At 36.2% G+C, this 16,124-nt stretch overlaps 1 protein-coding gene across 4 annotated transcripts in view; it reads right to left on the minus strand.

Annotated features, from left to right (window-relative positions):
* Window positions 1-1,492: 1,492 nt before the first annotated feature.
* CYSLTR1 (cysteinyl leukotriene receptor 1) overlaps window positions 1,493-16,124 on the minus strand; it is a 40,949-nt gene continuing 26,317 nt past the window's right edge. The window contains exons 2-5 of one of the 4 annotated variants that reach the window (XM_034649525.1): window positions 11,771-11,842; window positions 9,134-9,214; window positions 5,406-5,700; window positions 1,493-3,372 (exon numbers count right to left, since the gene is read on the minus strand). In XM_034649525.1, coding sequence (XP_034505416.1) covers window positions 2,618-3,372; window positions 5,406-5,673 — 1,023 coding nt within the window. In that variant the 5' untranslated portion in view covers window positions 5,674-5,700; window positions 9,134-9,214; window positions 11,771-11,842 and the 3' untranslated portion in view covers window positions 1,493-2,617. Of the gene's footprint in view, window positions 3,691-5,405; window positions 5,701-9,133; window positions 9,215-11,770; window positions 11,843-16,124 lie in introns of those variants that run through there. The other 3 variants (XM_034649524.1, XR_004622409.1, XM_034649526.1) reach the window with 3 other exon arrangements.

Consider the following 16,124-nt stretch of genomic DNA (forward strand, 5'->3'; position numbering starts at 1 on the left):
AAATAGCAGGAAGATTGGTAGGAGAAGGAAGGGAAGAATGAAGGGGGGGTAAAAAGAAGGGGGAATGAACCATGAAAGACTATGGCNAAGGGGATCCCTCTTACACTGTTGGTGGGAATGCAAGTTGGTACAGCCACTTTGGAAAACAGTGTGGAGGTCCCTTCAAAAGTTAAAAATTGAGCTACCCTATGATCCAGCAATTGCACTGCTGGGTATCTACCCCAAAGATACAGACGTAGTGAAGAGAAGGGCCATATGCACCCCAATCTTCATAGCAGCATTGTCCACAATAGTTAAATTGTGGAAGGAGCCAAGATGCCCTTCAACAGATGACTGGATTAAGAAGATGTGGTCCATATGTACAATGGAATAGTACTCAGCCATCAGAAAGAATGATTACCCAACATTTTCAGCAACATGGATGGCACTGGAGGAGATAATGCTAAGTGAAATAAGTCAAGCAGAGAAAGACAATTATCATATGGTTTCACTCATTTATGGAACATAAGAAATAGCAGGAAGATTGGTAGGAGAAGGAAGGGAAGAATGAAGGGGGGGTAAAAAGAAGGGGGAATGAACCATGAAAGACTATGGCCTCTGAGAAACAAACTGAGGGCTTCAGAGGGGAGGGGGATGGGGGAATGGGATAGGCCGGTGATGGGTAGTAAGGACGGCATGTATTGCATGTTGTACTGGGTGTTATACGCAAGTAATGAATCATGGAACTTTACATCAAAAACTAGGGATGTACTGTATGGTGACTAACATAATATAATGAAAATATTATTAATAATAAGAGCAAAAAAAATCTTTCAAAATTTAGAATCCATATTGTAAATATGAATCAGTATATTTAAGTAACAAAACCGTCTATAAGAAGTTTAAAATTATTTAAAGGTAAAACTTTAACATATATATGTGCGTTATGATCACATTTGAGTTTCAAAATTGCCCTGTGAACAAGGCAAGACAAATATTATTATTACCATTTTACAATTGAGGAGGCTGAAGATCAGAATATATGTCACTTGCTGAAAGTTACACCACTAGTAAGTAATAGAGATCAGATTAGCAACCAGGTCTTCCAGCTTCTAATTTAGTGCTCTTCTATCACACTATACTTACTGAATAGCAGAAAGCTTAGAACGTGAGAAATGAGGGCTGAATGCTTTGATAGATACTATGTTTGATCTTCACCTCAAATAAGGAAAAAATGGTATAAGATAAAAGTGTAGATACTGCCAAATCTCAGGTATGTTAAAAGTAAATGGGCACCAGTTAGTTATACTATGCCTTGGAGGTTCCTCTTTCTTTTAGTTTTGAGTGTTTTCTTAAGGGGTTGCAACATTAGAAGTGATAAAATAGAAATAACATGCACATGGCAGATTCAAATAGAATCCTTTCATAGCTTTTTCTTCACCATTATCATTTATTTCTTCTGAGGTAAGTTGCCTTTTGAAACACAGAATAAAGAAACAGACCACACTTCAGCAAAAGCTTGCCCATGAATATTATATTTCAGCCATAAACAAGTTGTTGTGTTTTAAAAACAAAGCTTCCACTGTAACATAAAACCCACTGTAAACATCTCCTTGATAGTCCTGTCAACATGCCAATAGAGAAGAAAAAGTATAAAATAATAATAAAACTTGTAATTAACTTCCACTCATAAATGCATATCATAGAGCAAAATCTCTTTATAGTTATATAAATATAAGTACTTCTTAAAACAACTTGTAATATCAACATTCAAATTTTATTCAGAAACCCACTGTAGCCTGTTTTGATCCCAATAATAAGCATGTAGAAAAGTAGAACCCTTTCCCTCTTCTTTAGATAAATTTTAAATTACTTCTGTTCATATATGGGAGTGCCAGTTGTCTGGTTTTTAAGGAAGAATTGTATGTCATGTAGGGAGAGAATTCCCTGTAAGAACTTCATTAAGCAACAAAAACTCCACCATTCTCTTTGAGGGCCTGGGTCAGGAGCAGAGGAAAATTGGATGCAAACTCCTTTTTGACCAAGTTCATATTTCTAGTTTCCAGATTGTACATTGCACGGAGTCTTTGCATGGGTTGCATGGATACTAGGGTGTTCTAGCACTTGCATATTCTGTTTTGGAAGAAACGGCCCTACCTTGCCTTGTCAGTCAATACTACAAAGGAAGAGAGTGACAGGACATTTTATGTAGCTCCTGGGTCATTCCAGTTCTTGTCTGATGGCATGCATGCAAAGGAATATGTTAGGATGATTGGGGACTAATTGCTAATTTTGTATCTTAAAAGGCTAATTCTTATCCTTTGTGAAGCTTTTATTTGAGGGGAAAAACTTTGGTTCAGATCCATTTTTTACAATGCCAAGATAAGACTATTCTTCACCTTTCAGTAAATGATCAAAAAACCACTTATGATTTAGTTGATAGTTGTGGACTGAATTTTTAACACTTAAAATATCTTCAGGACCTGTAGCAGTGTGGATTCATAAATGAGATATATTTATAGGCATACATTCAGTTAAGTATTTGTAAGTTATTAATGGAAATACTCATTTTTATTGTAGATAATTTGAGGTAATACTTGTTTGGAAAACTCTTTTCATTGATTTTAATGGGTTTAAATTATTCTTTACATGTTTCTTCTCCTTTTTCTGGCAAAGAGGCCTTTTTCTTGGGTACGTAAGTCATACTGGACAAGGAATGCTTTCTAAATGTAGAGAGTCTTCTCCTAAAGTTCCCCCCTGAAAAGAAATATAGAAGAGGGTCAAAGCAACAATTTGATGCAGCCAGAGACAAGGTTATGACCACTGACTTTTGCATTCTAAGAACGGAATCACAGGGTTTAGTTTCATTGTGTAAAAAATGAAGGTGAATGGTGCGTTGAATATGATATGGCATGAAGCTGATCAAAAAGGCAGCTGTCACAACTATGATCATTCCTATAGCTTTTTTACGGCTTGATAGATTTTTCTTCATTGAATTTTTAAGTAAGGTTAAAATGATCATTGTGTAACAGACAATTATAACAACAAAAGGAATAATAAATCCGACTAACAATGACACATAATGCAAGACCAAAACATGATTTTTACCCTGATTGTTCTGTGGAGGCTCAAAGCACTTGGTATTATTTTTCTCATCTTTGTAAGATGTGGACATTAAAAATGGAGAACTGGCCAGAATCACAAAAATCCAAATGCTAACACATACAAACCTGGCTTTCTTCTGTGTGACCAAATTAATGTTCTGGACTGGAAAAACAATTGCAATACACCGGAAAAAGCTCATGGCTGTCATAAAGAAGATACTACAATAGAGGTTGACATACAAGGCATAGGTGCTGAGGCGGCACAAAAAGTCACCAAAAAACCAAATGCCTTTGTGAACATAATAGACTACACGGAGAGGCAGTGTACACACGCAGAGTAGATCTGCTACTGCCAAATTAATCATGTATACTTGGAAAGCTGACTTCTCATGATATGTTTTTATGAGGACGTAGAGCACAAAGCTATTGCCAAAGAAGCCCACAACGGAGATCATAGAGTACAAGGTGGAATACACTTGATTGCGGAAGTCATCAATAGTGTCACTGCAGGTGTTATTATTGGCAGAAGATGCTGTCAGATTCCCGACTCCATCCATGTTTCTCTAGGAATGTCTGCTTGAAGCCTACAATATATATATATATATATGTATATATATATATATATATACATATATATATAAATTCTTGTCAATTTTTATCAGACAATAAATTACGGGAAGTACTAAGATTTCACTTTATATTGTCATTATATATACTTTTTGCCCATGGCAGGAAGCACAGGTGGTGGGGCAATAAAGAGGGATTCAGCTGCACCTTGCCTCCAGGAGAAAGGTTTGCATCCTACAGGCATCAATAAAACTCTTTTTCCCTCCTTTTCCACCCAAGTTTGCCTAATGGACTTCCTCTTAATCTTCAAAACCTAGCTAAAATAGCTCTGCTTTTCTTTAAGCCATATTACTCTACTACTATTTTGTAAATCTTCCTTTTAATTGAGTTTTTCTATTAGATAAAAGCTTTAAGGATAGTCGTTTTTCATAAATATAAATATCCACCTATCATCTATCATCTATCATCTATCTATCTATATCTATCTATCTATCTATCTATCTATCTATCTATCTATCTATCTATCATCTATCTATCTATCTATCATCTATCTATCTATCTATCTATCATCTATCTATCTATCTATCATCATCTATCCATTGGAAGAGCATTGAATTCTCTTGGAGAATAAAATGTAGGTGAAAATACTTGGTTGCTTGAAGAAGAGGGCTTCCTAGGTAACATCTGCTGGTTGATGGTCATCTAATTGTTTTAATGAAGGAAAAAACTTCTGAAGAGGTCAAACACATTTTTAAAAAAATCTGCACCAAAGTTAAGTCTCTGAGGAAAGATGTAGCATAACTAGTTAAAATATACTTTCTGGGTAAGGATATTGTAGCTGTTTATTCTTGTTCTTTTCCTAGACTCACTCTCAAGCCATACTATTCAACCATACATGGTCGTTTCTTGTATACCAAGAGGTTGTTACTTGGTCTAGCTTAGTTAAGCTACACCAAGATAGTTAATTAAGGCAGTAAACAAGCTCTGATCAGATAGATTTAGGGATGAGACAATGTGGAAATAATGATTTCTAGTGTTCCTTCAGATTTTTTAATTTAAGAAAGTGGGAGAAACTCATCAATATAGAATATGGTGGATAATTTTTTGTGTGTGGATAATCTTTGATTGAAGTCTGATTTCTTGGCCTTTTACACAGATCTTTCTCCCCAGTAAAAGAGAGTTGGGTTTGTAAGGTGGAAAACTACTTGGACATGCAAGAACTCCCAGCAATGGAGGGGACTGATCTTGTCTCTGAATTATAGATACAGAAACAAACAGCTATGGTGGTGGTTGTAGGTGGGATATAACTTCCAGGTTTACTACTGATAACAACTTGGCTAGTTGTTTCATTTTTTCCTTTAATTAAAAAATGTCAGGATTTTTCACCAAGAACTGTTGGTATATGACAAAAAATTGAGGATGAATCATTCTGAGGGTGGATATCTAAGATCAAAGAGAAAAATGATTTGACTATTCCCAACTTCTACATTATTTCTCAGTTTGCTTTCCATTTACCTGCCTCTTTCACCATTGGTTCCCCGAACTTAGGTGCAATTGTGGGAAGGAGGGAAACTGCCTAAACTTAATGAAGTCTTTTTCTGTTAGCCCTGTTACTAGGTTTTCCAAATTGGTCAGAGTTATGATGAAGCACTAGATGGCGCTGTGGAGATTTTTGATATAACCTTTGTTTTAAGAACGACCCTCGAGGGGGGGCACCTGGGTGGCACAGCGGTTAAGCGTCTGTTNACCAAATGCCTTTGTGAACATAATAGACTACACGGAGAGGCAGTGTACACACGCAGAGTAGATCTGCTACTGCCAAATTAATCATGTATACTTGGAAAGCTGACTTCTCATGATATGTTTTTATGAGGACGTAGAGCACAAAGCTATTGCCAAAGAAGCCCACAACGGAGATCATAGAGTACAAGGTGGAATACACTTGATTGCGGAAGTCATCAATAGTGTCACTGCAGGTGTTATTATTGGCAGAAGATGCTGTCAGATTCCCGACTCCATCCATGTTTCTCTAGGAATGTCTGCTTGAAGCCTACAATATATATATATATATATGTATATATATATATATATATACATATATATATAAATTCTTGTCAATTTTTATCAGACAATAAATTACGGGAAGTACTAAGATTTCACTTTATATTGTCATTATATATACTTTTTGCCCATGGCAGGAAGCACAGGTGGTGGGGCAATAAAGAGGGATTCAGCTGCACCTTGCCTCCAGGAGAAAGGTTTGCATCCTACAGGCATCAATAAAACTCTTTTTCCCTCCTTTTCCACCCAAGTTTGCCTAATGGACTTCCTCTTAATCTTCAAAACCTAGCTAAAATAGCTCTGCTTTTCTTTAAGCCATATTACTCTACTACTATTTTGTAAATCTTCCTTTTAATTGAGTTTTTCTATTAGATAAAAGCTTTAAGGATAGTCGTTTTTCATAAATATAAATATCCACCTATCATCTATCATCTATCATCTATCTATCTATATCTATCTATCTATCTATCTATCTATCTATCTATCTATCTATCTATCATCTATCTATCTATCTATCATCTATCTATCTATCTATCTATCATCTATCTATCTATCTATCATCATCTATCCATTGGAAGAGCATTGAATTCTCTTGGAGAATAAAATGTAGGTGAAAATACTTGGTTGCTTGAAGAAGAGGGCTTCCTAGGTAACATCTGCTGGTTGATGGTCATCTAATTGTTTTAATGAAGGAAAAAACTTCTGAAGAGGTCAAACACATTTTTAAAAAAATCTGCACCAAAGTTAAGTCTCTGAGGAAAGATGTAGCATAACTAGTTAAAATATACTTTCTGGGTAAGGATATTGTAGCTGTTTATTCTTGTTCTTTTCCTAGACTCACTCTCAAGCCATACTATTCAACCATACATGGTCGTTTCTTGTATACCAAGAGGTTGTTACTTGGTCTAGCTTAGTTAAGCTACACCAAGATAGTTAATTAAGGCAGTAAACAAGCTCTGATCAGATAGATTTAGGGATGAGACAATGTGGAAATAATGATTTCTAGTGTTCCTTCAGATTTTTTAATTTAAGAAAGTGGGAGAAACTCATCAATATAGAATATGGTGGATAATTTTTTGTGTGTGGATAATCTTTGATTGAAGTCTGATTTCTTGGCCTTTTACACAGATCTTTCTCCCCAGTAAAAGAGAGTTGGGTTTGTAAGGTGGAAAACTACTTGGACATGCAAGAACTCCCAGCAATGGAGGGGACTGATCTTGTCTCTGAATTATAGATACAGAAACAAACAGCTATGGTGGTGGTTGTAGGTGGGATATAACTTCCAGGTTTACTACTGATAACAACTTGGCTAGTTGTTTCATTTTTTCCTTTAATTAAAAAATGTCAGGATTTTTCACCAAGAACTGTTGGTATATGACAAAAAATTGAGGATGAATCATTCTGAGGGTGGATATCTAAGATCAAAGAGAAAAATGATTTGACTATTCCCAACTTCTACATTATTTCTCAGTTTGCTTTCCATTTACCTGCCTCTTTCACCATTGGTTCCCCGAACTTAGGTGCAATTGTGGGAAGGAGGGAAACTGCCTAAACTTAATGAAGTCTTTTTCTGTTAGCCCTGTTACTAGGTTTTCCAAATTGGTCAGAGTTATGATGAAGCACTAGATGGCGCTGTGGAGATTTTTGATATAACCTTTGTTTTAAGAACGACCCTCGAGGGGGGGCACCTGGGTGGCACAGCGGTTAAGCGTCTGTTTTCCGCTCAGGGTGTGATCCCGGCGTTATGGGATCGAGCCCCACATCAGGCTCCTCCGCTATGAGCCTGCTTCTTCCTCTCCCATTCCCCCTGCTTGTGCTCCCTCTCTCGCTGGCTGTCTCTATCTCTGTTAAATAAATAAATAAATAAATAAATAAATAAATCTTTAAAAAAAAGAACTACACTTGAAAGGTATTAGACAATTACCATCTGTCTTTCCTACCACCATCAATCCTCATTACATCCTTCTAAAAAAACTCTAGAAAAATTTTCCATATATTGGAGCTTCTTCCAATTCTATCAGATTCTCTTCTAAAACCTTCAATGGTCCCTGAGGACTCTCAGAATAAAATCCAAACTTCTTGGCCTGATATTTAAGGTTCTCTATAGTATAGTTGCAACTAAATTTTCCTAGCTTCTCTCTCTCACTTTTTTCCTTTGCACACCCTATAGTCAATGAAACGACTATTTTACTATGCTAGGGATATGTACTACATGTTTTCTCACCTGACTGTCTTTTTTCATGCTGTTTCTTTTTCCTGAAATACTCTTTCCTCCATCTAGGTATATGCAAAAACTACCCACCCTTTAGCTCAAATTACACCCTTTTTGGGTGTAAAGACTTTCAGACTTTCCTCATCCCCCTTCCAAAGTAATTTCTATCATTTCCCCTTCTAGGGAACTCTAAATTTCTCTTTCAGATCAATGATTTGTATTCATATGTTATCTTCCCTTCCAGACTATCTGGTTGATATATAAGAAGGCATGTCACACAGGGCTAAGACATACATACTTTGACCATAAGTGCTCAATAAATGCTAATTGAGTGAATGAATAAATGAATGATGAACAAGTTTGTCATTTTAAGGTATTATTTATCATTCAAAACCACTTACAGTTATCTTTGCATTCCAGTATCGTTTAAAATCTTTTCAACCTCAGAACCTAAAGTAAAGTTGCTTCCTAAGGTATTAAGGAAGTAACTAAATCATAATGCTAACTGTAAGATTAAAAAACATACATATCTTGACACAGAATAATAATTTATTTGTTTTTCTGTTAAATATTATAAATTTGGCATTCCCAGATCTTTGAATGAAAGGTGCCAAGTTAAACTGATAAATAAATTAATGGACAACAGATGGTCATTAGTCCCACGAATAAACTTTTCAGTCCTTACGGATCAAAATAAGCTTTGCTAGTAATGTTGGTATTTAGGTTCAATGGTTTATTTATAACTAAGTCAAGTCAATGACTTATATTAGGTCATAAAAAGAAAATTGTAAAACTTTCAAAAAGTAATGAATCTTAGAGGGGTAGAGATCATTTAGTCTAAGCCACTCATTTCACAAACTACAGCTTTGCTTGTCTTAAACAGCATTTAATTTATTTTTATAGAACTTACTGTGATCCCCAAATAATGAGACCCACACCATATGGATTCAGAGATACCTAAAGTCCTATCCCTGCCTTCAAGCGGCTTATAGTCTGGTAGGGGAGAGGAGTGATAATTCAGAAGTATGGAAAGATTATGATACGGTATGATAAGAACTATCTTAGAACAAAGCAAATGGGCTATTAATTGGTTAATATAAACAAGCAATAAACATGCATAAAATTAACTTTTTGTGCAGATGACAAAGGAATTTACTTTGTTAATTTGCAAGTTGAAGAAACAAGACTGATTTAGAAAATGGAACCATACCTCTTTCTGACACTGCAGTGCCTTTCAAGAACGCTCCTAGTTAGTGGTCAGTGCTTCTTACGATGTAATTTCAGATGAAGCCTAAGATGAAATCACAAGATTGAAAAGGAAGTCAATGACCTTAGAAGCAGTCCAGAAGGGTCATGAGAACTTAGTGGCCTTAAGTACAGATCCAGGGTGTGTCATGGGACATCACAGCTTTACTGAGAGATTTAGGGCTAGTTATTGGATTCTATGCTTCCTTCTTTCTCCTACATTCATTTTTACATCCCCGGGGGATAGGGGTGGAACTTGCAATGTGGACCAGGGCTGATCACGGATTTTTGTTGCTGTGTGCAGGAAGCTTCTGTATCTAAAGATGAATCCAATATTATAAAAATACCTCTCTCTCTATGAAACCATGATATTTCCCCTATTTTCTCTTCTAAATAGTTTGTTATTAAGTTCAAAGGGGAAATAATTTGGAAGTTCATATCCAAGGATCTAACTTGCTAGGAAGAAGAGTTAGAACATTAAAAATATCAAATATATCTGTCTAGAATGGCTTGGGGACAGTTTTTCTTGAAGGAATGATGAATTAGAAGACCTTGGACCCTTCTTCCTAAAATTTCATAATATCTGTTATTGTTTATATCACTGATTTGTCATATATTATATACCTTCAGAAATCAACTGTTTTGTAGTTTCTATTATTAACTTTTCATGAGTATATGCTTCTTCTCTTCAATTAAACTATATCAGAAAATTTAACAAAGTGTGACGAATCTCCAAGAAATGAATAAAGAAGGGCTTTTGTGAAACGGTAGCAAACTGAACACTCCCCCCCCCACCTCCATGTTTGTATTCCCCTATGGCAATTTTCATCCCCATCTGCAGGGACCACACAAGCTGGCCACTTTCCATTTATCTGTGGCTAAGTACCAAAAAATAAATACCTTCCAGTTTATTCTTAGCAAGTATAAACACACCAGACCTTTCTAAAGGAACTCTGCTGAAAAAAAAAAAGAAAAAAGAAAAAGGAAATCAAAAGGAAAATAAAGGAAATTAAAAATATAAAACATAGACATGTTTTAAAAGTAGGAAAACGAACCTACAGCTTTAATATTGCTGTTTGAGTCCACTCTGTATTCAGATAATCATTTTTTAGATCTTCTCCAATTTATTTGTCCTTTCTGGATTTTTCTCCTTCTTCCGGTAAGGAATTGATATAGGTAACTTACTACTAGCCGTCTGGGTGAAGTATGGGCTGCAGGTGGGGAACTAGTCAAACTGAGTTGGCTTTTGTATCTTTTTACTCAGTCAATAAACTTTTTTTTTGTTTTTTTTAGCTTGTCTTAGGTCTCTGTAATCAATAAAGGTATACTGACTGAGTATTGACTGAAAAAAATCTCTGAACCTAAAATTATATGATTTCACTCATCTATGGAGAAAATTAACTTTGCTCTGTCACAATTTTATGTTTAGACAAGGCTTATATTTTTTTCCTAGTGTTGAAAGAGAAAGAAAGTGTGAATTTCTAAGACCAATCTATGAGAAGTGTAATATTACCAGGCTAATGTACTAGTTATCCATGTCCATGGTAGCTGTACAATTATAGTTTAGTTCACTGTACGTGCACAAGCGATTACATGTCACATTGTCTGGGCAACAGTGTTTCCTCAAGTTTGGGATTCTGAGGTATCTTCTATTATTATTAATCATTATTATTATTTTTAGAAATTCTGAGCTTTGCATATAACAGGCACTCCATACTTTCACTCTTTGCCTTTCTTTTTTTCCAGTTTCCTAGAGGACTCTTGTCTCTGACAGCAGCTTCTGCCAAAATTGTATTCTACCGTTCTTATCGGGTGATTGCGTGGGTAGACATCAGGCAAAAAAGTAAAAGTGTGGATATATGATTTTTGATTTTAATTATTTAATTCAGGAGTTACTCAGATCTTTTATTTCGATCACCTTAAGTCCATGAGTGTGTGTGTGTGTGTGTGTGTGTGTGTGTGTGTGTGTAGCCTCCACTGAACCTATAACCTGGTCAAGCTCCAGTGAATGAGGGAAATAAGAGACTCAGAGATAATCTGAGAATAGAAGGTCCCAATTCCTATACCATGCTCTTTATTGTTGCTGCATTAGAACTACCTATGAGTAAGAATGACTTATACGTTTTGTGCTCCCTAAGTGTGGTCTGGGTAGAGCTGGTGATCTGCTTACCCAGGCTGGTGTCTTCTACTAAATGAAGATGGTAATAATGCTTCTTCTTTTATTTCTAGTCAAACAAAAAGCCATTCCTGTTCCTTTCAATCCAATTTAGTACATATCTCCGTTGAAGTCCTGCAGTGTTTTGTTTGTACTTTTCTTGACAATTTTCATTTATTGTTTTGAGTCATAGTCATCTCTCTGGTTTTTCAATGTAGACTTCTTCACTATTCCCACCCCAATTCCACGGGACTTAAAGAGCAATAACCAAGTCTTATTCTTCCTATATTTCATGTTGTAGACAGTTCAATGTGTTTTAAATATTAGTTGATTTGAATTAATCAATTTTCTATATACTTTCAGTAATGTCTTATCAAAATCAGAGGAGAAAAACAATGAACACGTGGAAAGTTTGTAAGACTGATAGACACAAGACCTGGATCATACCTCAGGCTATGGTGGATGATTAATTGTGTGATCTTGAGTAAATTACTTCCTCCCTGTGATCCCTTCACTTATCTGCAATTCAATAGGTTTATATTAGATATCTCTAAATTTCCTTTCAGTTTGCCATTCTGTAAATCTGTTAAGGGCAGGGTATCATTTTCCTTGGTTTAGTTTAATCTTAGAACAAACCAACAACAACAAAAAAGAGCAAGTAGGATGAGAGATCTATGACTTTAGTGAAGAGGACTTGATTTTTAATAATGTTTTTAATAATGCAAATAATGTTTGCAAGCTTGATTTAAGTCTAGTAGGTGTTCCCTGCATTTTAGGTGAATATCTGAGAGAAGTACTCAATTCCTCTTTGATCATATTAACTGTTCTCAGGATTTGGTCAGGCTCTCTAAAGGCAACACAGAAGTTCTAGCTTTGATGGTGGCTTCTAAACTAAGTGCTAATCTTACGATATGAAGTCATCCCACTTTCTAGGGCATCTTTCTCACTGGCCTTACCCCTTTTGTTATACAATAACAAGTTACAACATCTCTTGTTCTGGCAGTATTATCACCATTCTTTAGATCTTCTAACAGAGAAACTTCTAAAGTCATCTTTGTTGTTTCCTTTTTGTCATCTTTTGTATGAGATGCCCATCATGCCTGATCATATGGTGTTAGGGTTCCAGGACCAACAATATATCCATCCATACCTTGGCTAATACATGAAATCTATCCTGCAAAGTATCTAAAAGCCTTAATTTCTGTTAAAGTGACTTTATCTGATACTAAATTTTACTCTTTTTCCTCTTTATTTCTTTTCATTACTGCTACTACCTCTCCATTTGTGGCTCTCATTACCTCATACATAGATGACATAATTACCTACTTTTTACATGCACCTTGTATTTTAGCCATGCTGAACTGTTTGTAATTTCTGGACATGTTTCTCATACCCCATTAATTTCAGGCTCCTTTGTCTCAAAATCATCTTACACACTACTACACTGGTCATTCTTTTTTAAAAATTTTTTAAAATTATTTTTCACACTGGTCACTCTTTAACCTTCTGTTGCGCTCATCTTTTGGCTGCTCAAGAGACTACAATGACTATAATAAAATCCCAACCCTATATTTCAGGCAACCTCCTTCACAATCTAACCTTAGTTTCCTATCCAACCTTCTGTCTTACAGAGAAATGTAACAATGACAGAAGCCAAAGAAGTATTACTAGTTGGTGAAAGAAAAAATCCACTAGTAAATACTAAGGAGAGTTTGGGGCTCCCAGAAGGAGAGCTCTGAAATAATCTGTGGCATCTTTTTGGATGTACAGTTTTCTCAAACTAAGATATGCTGTAGAATGAAAGTGACAGCTTAATTATTAGAATAGTGACTCTTGGCAAAACTTGGGTCAGGGACAAGGTTACCCTGACATGCTAGTTTAAAATTCTGATTGTTTTGACAGGCATAGTCCTTGAGTGTAGTATAGGGACCCACCAAAGTAAGCCAATATTCTTGCTCTTCAGATCAGTGATTTTTTCTCCCTGAGAAAAATGCCTTATGGTACCAAGTGATTTTTTTCTCCCTGAGAAAAATGCATTATGGTACCAAGGTTTAACTTGTTTTTAATGTCATCCTGTCATCATTTACAAGTATCCATGGTTTTTACCTAACTCCTTCCCCCAAGGTGCACCTCCAGCCCTGCCTTACTTGAACCATCTTTTGAGCAATGAAACCTCTATTTTGACTTTGTTATTTAGCCAATCTAAATAAATAATAAATATTTTTTTCCTTATAAGTAATATCTTGAGAGGTAGTCAAGTATACTTGATGTTTCTAACAACCCTAATCGGGGAGAAACCAGGGTCAACTTTGACCAACAGAATGACAAGTGGGAGTTTGTTTGTGTTCTGGCCTTTGGACTCTAAAATGATCTTAGGAGATGACCTTAATTCTGAAATTTGGCTCCCAAAAGACTGTGAGAAAATTTTTGAAAACACGCAAACAAGAATAGCTGTATTAATCTAAATTTGGGGGATTTTACACTATTGATTGCATTTTGTTGGAATAAAGCAAAATACAGATTTTTTAAAAGATTTTATTTGACAGAGAGACAGCAAGAGAGGGAACACAAGCAGGGGGAGTGGGAGAGGGAGAAGCAGGCTTCCTGCTGAGCAGAAAGCCCAATGCGGGGCTCAATCCCATTACCCTGGGATCATGACCTGAGCCAAAGGCAGATGCTTAATGACTGAGCCAGCCAGGCACCCCAAATACAAATCTTTTTACTTGGGAAAAGGACTTACTTATTTGGATTATTAAGTGCCCAAGGAACCAAAATAGTCTGCATTAGGAGAAAGATATACATTCTATAAGGAACAAGAAGATAATGTGGAAATTTACACTGAGCCTACTTTGTTTTCCAAAATATAGGAAGACAGTGAAATAATTCAAAATTAGAGGAAAAAGAACATGGTTGATCTTAAGATAAGTTGGTTTTAAAAAATGTATGTTTTTGAGAAAAGTAGATATGAGTTTTGGTGTTGAGGGGTTCTTCAGTTTATATCAGGGAGAAGCAAGAGGACTACAGTTGTTTAAAATACCCAAAACTCCACAGTGAGGTTATAAACTCACTTCATTTTATTTTTATTTTATTTTATTTTTTTAAAGATTTTTTATTTAGTTATTCAACAGAGATAGAGACAGCCAGCGAGAGAGGGAACACAAGCAGGGGGAATGGGAGAGGAAGAAGCAGACTCATAGCGGAGGAGCCTGATGTGGGGCTCGATCCCATAACGTCGGGATCACGCCCTGAGCCGAAGGCAGACACTTAACCACCGTGCCACCCAGGCGTCCCACACTTCATTTTAAAGTTTAGAATTTGAGGGGTGCCTGGGTAGCTCAAGTCATGATCCCAGGATCCTGCGATCAAGCCCCACATTGGGCTCCTTGCTCAGCAGGCAGCCTGCTTCTCCCTCTCCCTCCGCCTGCTGCTCCCCCTGCTTGTGCTCTCTCTTTGTGTCAAAGAAATAACAAAAATCTAAAAAAAATAAGGTTTACAATTTGAAAAAATGTCCAAATAGAAAATATTTATATTTAAGAATAATCTTAAGGAAGAATGTGGTCATTGATTTTAAATGTTTCCAAAAGATGAAAGAGAAAGTTCATAAAAAGGTGATTGGATTTGGTAGTTAGGAGGCTAGTGGTGACCTTAGAGAATACATTTACAATAGAATATTAAGTTTAGAACAAATATACAAGAGTTAAAACTTTTAATGAGACTTTTGGGTCTCTATTTAGATAATCATTATCAATAAAAAGCAAAAAAGGATGAAAGAAGATATATTAGTTTTCTGTTGTTGTATAACAAATTATCATAAACTTAAAACAACACCCACTTATTTTCTCTTAGTTACCATGGTTCAGGAGTTCAGGTATGAGTTATCTGGGTCCTCTGCTTAGGGTCTCACACAGCAGCAATCAAGTTGTCAGCCAGAATTCTGACCTCACTGGAAGCTAAGGATACTTTTCCAAAATCATTGGTTGTTGGCAGAATTCATTTCTTGTTACTGTATGATTGAGGCCCTGTTTTCTTGCTGACTGTTCACCAGGAACCACTCTCAGCTCCTAGAGTCCACCCTCAGACCCATGACACATAGTACCTTTCATTCACAACATGGTTATTTGATTTGCTTTCTTCCAGGATATCAGGAGAGTCATAGCTCTCTTCAAATCTTTCTGAATTCTTTCTATGAACTTTAGGCCTTTTATGGGTTGGGGGGCTGGTCTTCTTTTGAAGGGCTCACCTGATTAAGTAGTGGCACCCAGGATAAATTCTTGTTTGGTTAACTGAAAACCAACTGATTGGTACTAACACATGAATGAAATTTCTCATATTCATAGTCCCATCCACACTCAAGGGAGGTGATTATATAGGGTTTGTTCACAAGGGAGGAAGAATCCTGGAGCCATCTTTGACTTCCACCTACCAAAGAAGAAATGTCTGGAGGGAATTTCTAGGGAGGAAATTGTGGCCCAAAGGCAAGCTAGAAAAATCTGCAAAAGAGTGGCAGCCATAGAAGTGTGGATTTATACATAGAAACGCAATTGGTTAAAGTTCTTTAAGGGGGTGCTCATTTCACCTCAGACAATTTTTTTTCCTGGCATGGTGGGAGTGAGACAGTAGTAGTCTGCATATAAATGGTCTAACAGAAAAAGATGATCAGAAATCTTTGCCTAGAGTCCAGATGAAGTCTCCTGACTAACTTATAGGAAAAGCTAAGAATGAAACTTAAGGTTTCCAGATAAAGGCAAGATTTTTCAGTATGGAAAGAAGCTCTTATAAAAGGGCACGAAATGCCATTAAA

The sequence above is a fragment of the Ailuropoda melanoleuca genome, chromosome X (genome assembly GCF_002007445.2).
Source record: "Ailuropoda melanoleuca isolate Jingjing chromosome X, ASM200744v2, whole genome shotgun sequence".
Taxonomy (NCBI): Eukaryota; Metazoa; Chordata; class Mammalia; order Carnivora; family Ursidae; genus Ailuropoda; species Ailuropoda melanoleuca.